The following is a 4878-nucleotide window of genomic DNA, read 5'->3' as shown; positions in this document are numbered from 1 at the left end:
CCCGCGCTGTCTTCGACCCTTTGCCTTTTACCTTTCTTTTAGTGGAGTTTTTTTACGGTGTTTTTCTTGTTTTTCCCCCGTTCCCTGCCAGGACTGGGAGCAGGACCCGCGCCCCTGGAACTGCTATGCCAACTGAACTCCGCCGGGCCGTGAGAATGCACGCCATCTCCGACCTGCACTCCTCCCTCACCCTGCGGCTCCTCAACAAGGGGCCCGAGTACCTCCGCAGGCAGATGGAGGCCGGCAACCCCGGCAGGGAAAGGTAGCCGATAAGGCCAAGTACGTAAAAAGCCAGCGGGTAATCAGCACCACGCAGGAGCCCGTCATCGTGCTGAGCTCAGCCTCGGAGAGCAGCAGCGAGACCTGCTCGGTGGAGAGCAAGAAACCCAGCAGGGACTTTGGGAGAGGGAAGGGCGCGAAGCCACTGGAGCTGGCGAAGGCGGTGTACTCCTGCCGGGCCCCGCTGCAGCACGGCCCCCCCATAGCCAGACGCAGCACCCCCAGGAGGCAGATGCGGCCAGACTCCCTGGTGATTTACCGCCAGAAATGCGAGTTCGGGAAAGGTCAAAGCCAGGACAGCTCACGGGGGAGCTTGGTGAGGAGGATCTTCCAAGGGTCTGTAAAGGAGAAGCAGCTGGCTTCCCCTGAGATGCCCAGAGTCATGGAGGACACCACAGCCACCGAGAGCAAAGAGCCTCTCTCAGCAAAAGACAGTGACCATGAGCTGAGCAACTATGGAGTGGAGCAAGCCATCACTGTGAGCACCGAAGCACCAGGGGTATGTACAAAAGAGCATGAGAGACCCCCAAAACTGAGTATACCTCCCGAGGAGGTCAAGGAGGTGAAGAGGAGAGGTCTCCATCGCTCCCAGTCAGACATCAGCTCTCGCTACTCCAAGTCCTTCTCGGAGTTTGATACATTTTTCAAGTACTGTGGCCTGGATCAGGAGGTCATCGAGGATCTCGGGAGAGAGAACTTCTCAGTGGTGTCCGACAACGTCTCCTTCAAGATCCGCAGCATCAGCGTGGCAACGTCCGAGAGCGACTTCACGAGGCACAGCGGAGACGAGGGGCTGCTGGAGGATGAACTCACAGAGCAGGTCCCGAGCAGCACCTCCGTGATTGAGCGCAACGCTCGGATAATCAAATGGCTGTACACGTGTAAGAAAGCCAAGGAGGCTAACAAAGTGATCCAGGAACTGGCATGATGGCTTCTTCCAGCGTGCATTGCAGCCTAAAGGTGTGTGCAAAGCCTCACCCTATTGATTTATGTATTTCTTTTTCCTCTTTAGCGAGCAGTTGGCTTTTCTTGGTTTATTTTAGTCTTTGTGAAGGCTGAAGGAAATTGTTTTGTATACAATGTATTCCAGTACAGCCTTTTTGCAAAGCAGAAATACTTGTTGTTACAAAATACAAACAAATACATGTGTGCAGCTTGCCAAGTTTACATCAGACCCCCCACATGAAATTAAAGAGCCAAGTGTCTATGAGGGATGTCTGTCTTTTGCAGATTCCTGCTTTGTAAATAGCTTGTTTTCTCCGATTTCTGCTCTGTTAAATGGTAGAAAAAAAAACTTAGAAGAATATTCAACCCTTAATTACAGTTGCTTAGCTAGCAGACAGAACTGAAACTATTACTAATTAGGCGTACACTGTATTCACACTACACTGCTACTGTTTTCCCCTCCTTAACATGCCCACCTATTGTCTTGGTATTGCAAGAAGGATGAAAGAGACATTAAATCATTTTTCTTTTTTAGGAAAGCGATGGGGTCACAAAGCAAGAAAATATTTCAGCCTCTCATTTCCTTTCCACATAAGCAGTTACAATGTTAAGAGACAAGCCTTTCCCCTTTACACACAGGCACCCCAAAGTATCAGGAAGGCAAAGTAGAGTCGGTGCTCCTGCTAGCAGTCTTATTTCTTCCTCAGCTTTCTGTTGGGACCATAAAAGTTTGCTCCAGGTGAAATGCTCCCGTGCATTCACAGGCTTTTGTTTTCTGTCCTGTTTGCCTATAGTGGATTTGGCTCCTCTGCAGTGGGTTTTGCCGTGCGTTTTGGCACCAGTAGCTGGAAATCGGTTGTGCTGTTTGCCTTGGTTAGAGGGATACTTCACTGTTCTGAACTAGAGATAATTAATACAAGTGTGTGGCATCTAGGCTTGGAAATCAATTACTTCACAGGCAGAAGCAGAACAAACATAGCCCTGGTGAAAGCCGATATCCTGGTTATAATAAAAGCGGTGTTTATTCTCAATCTGATCTCCTGAAAAAGAACTGTATTCATGGAGCCTATGTTATTGATGATCTAGAAGATAACAGTTTTTTTCTCCTTCCAATATGTGAAGCCCTTAGGATAAGTACCGCAAATCACAGTGTAGCATTTAAAAATTGCATGAGTAGGTCTTGATATGAAGGATTCTGACAGTTCGTAACTGGTGCGTAAGAAGAACATCATTTAGTGTAGATACAGCTGTTGATAGAGCTTGTGGGCCTTATGAATATGGAGAAATGTAGTGCTTGAGCCTCTTTCCTATGTGGATGTGGGGCTGTCACTCCTGATTCTTTTAATCTATATAATGCAAAAATCCATGTACTTACTTTAAATCGGTTTTAATTATGTGAAATTTGGATCACATTTAAAAATGGATTTTTTTCTCAAATGCCTGTTTTCTTCCTGCAAGTTGAGGGAAGAGAAAGGGGGGCAGGGAGAGCCATTTTCACACAAACATTTCAAGCCCTTGTAGATAAGAAGGGTTGTCAGGTACCCAGCTGACAGCTTAAAGAAACGCTGTTATGTAACAGATCCTTTCCCAAATTGCCTTGGAGAGAAGACAGGGCTTTCCTGAAGTTAATAATTTCTCCTTACTCATCCTTCTTTGATAAAGGGCCAGGGAGATACAGAAAACAAAACAATGTAGGTGGCAGTTTGTGAAGTTTGTTGCTCGTTGCAGCTGCTGGCCTTGCTAAATGCACAGGATGGGAGGCAGATTTCACCACAAGCAGAAACCATGTAACAGAACCAACCATATTTCCTTGAAGGAAAACAAAATAAAAGCCTGTTTGCTCCTGAATGCCCTTGCTGAGCATGGGATCCAGGCTAGAACCATAGTTGCCACCTCACAGCCTGCTCAGGAGGGAGCAGTTGGCCCTTTCCCCATCCATTTGCACAGTGCTAAGTGTGTCCAATGCTGCAGCTGAGACAGGGGATGCTGGTGACCACCCCAGGGAGCATGCAGTCTGCAGAGGAGGTGCTTCACCAGGGCATTTGCTGGGCAGAATTTAAGCTGAGAGTTGTTATCACCATGTGATTTCAGGATGAGTCCTGTAACTCTGATCGAATGTTCATCTTTTCTTTCAGCCCTACTTACTCTGACAATGCAGCATCTAGTTAAACATCATGTGTTGTCACTAAATCTATGTATATGGCTCTGCTTAGTTTGCTTACTGTTTATTTATGGGCAGTGGACTCCTGTGCTGCATGGGGTAGCAATGTGCCTCACTTTCCCAGGGACATCCGTGAAGGTTCCTCATTTTACACAGAGGCTTGAAAATTGTTGCACCGTCGTTGGAAAAAAAGACAGAAACCTGTTTTCTAAAATCCAGCCTTCATTATGTGTAAAACATCTTTCAAGAACTGCAGGGCTTTTATGGGCCAATGATAGTTCCATTCATATTTTATGTTTTCCAATTAATTTTTCATAAGCTCTCTGGGACCTGGTGAGGCACCGTGTAAATAAAACAGCTATTTGAAGGATCAGGTTCCCTAACACATTTCATCAGAGTGATAATTGCAGAGCTTCAGAAAACCAAGGTCCTCTGTGAGATGGGCATTGCTGCTCCTCGGTGGGATGTTGCCTGGATTCACCTCTGCAGTTTAGCACCTCTCTGTGTCAGTTCCTCTGTCTCTGAGAAGGGGGCTCACTCTGTGTCCTTCTTCCTGGGTTGAATCAAGATTATTCAGCCTCGAGTTTCAGTACCTTTCTTATATGGATGTTCATTATTCAAGTGGAAATCTCCTGGCAGGGGAATTTACTATGTTGGCAATAGCCATAAGCAGCTGAATAAAAGCTTTAGAGCACCACCTTATGCTTCTCTGATGTGATAAACAATAAATGACACTTTTTTTTCTCTTTCTTCAGAATCCTTGACTTGGAAGTTGAACAAAACCAGACATAGGAAGAAACTCTTCCCTCATCTGGCTCATGAATGCTTTGTCCAAGTTTCGTATTTCATTATTGCCTCCTACCCTCACCCCCCTTCCTCTTACCAGAAACACAGGAGCTTCTAAGGGCACAATGACAAGCGGAGATTGTGAACTGTGCCCCAGCAAGGCAGCGGGAAATGAGAGCTCCTGTAAAACCAAAGTGTGGCAGCAGCTGCCATACACAATAACATTCAGTATCAGCTCACTGCCCCAGGATGCCAGTCTGGGCTGTGATAGAAGGTCTGTGTTGTGCATCCATCTCTTTCCAGCAATGAATTTGTCAACAGCGATGGGGGGAGAAAGTGGGAATGAAGTGGCAATGACCTCTGGGTCAGGCGTTTTCTTACAGGCAGACAGGCTCCACCCCGATGTTCAAAGGCTCTGTCTTGCCAGGGCTGTTTGACCAGGGCTCATCCTGATATCACTAGCCATTTGTTTGGCTGGTGAGGACTAACTGTGGCAGCTTTATCTGGGATACTTGGCAAACACCTTGTAAGCTAAATCCCTGCCAATCCTCTCTTTCTCTGAGAGTATTCAAGCCAAACTGGAGTACCTTGTATCCATCTAGTTTGCTCTGTCACACAGCTTGCTCAAGCCAGTGGGGAGTAGCCTTTAAAACCCTGCCCAAAATATTTCAGGAGCAGGTTTCCAAGAAACAGGTAGTTAAAAATAA

At 46.7% G+C, this 4878-nt stretch overlaps 1 protein-coding gene across 1 annotated transcript; it reads left to right on the top strand.

Annotated features, from left to right (window-relative positions):
• Nucleotides 1–209: 209 nt before the first annotated feature.
• On the top strand, nt 210–1207 carry FAM110C (family with sequence similarity 110, member C; the record flags this gene model as incomplete). Its single annotated transcript, XM_010014249.1, has 1 exon — nt 210–1207. A coding segment is annotated over one exon (998 nt), but the record flags the coding sequence as incomplete, so codon positions are not given.
• Between the last annotated feature and the right edge of the window lie 3671 nt (nt 1208–4878).

This window comes from Nestor notabilis, unplaced genomic scaffold (genome assembly GCF_000696875.1).
Source record: "Nestor notabilis isolate BGI_N333 unplaced genomic scaffold, ASM69687v1 scaffold6795, whole genome shotgun sequence".
Taxonomy (NCBI): Eukaryota; Metazoa; Chordata; class Aves; order Psittaciformes; family Psittacidae; genus Nestor; species Nestor notabilis.
Note: the sequence above shows the minus strand (reverse complement) of the source record. Positions and strands in the feature narration are given on the sequence as shown.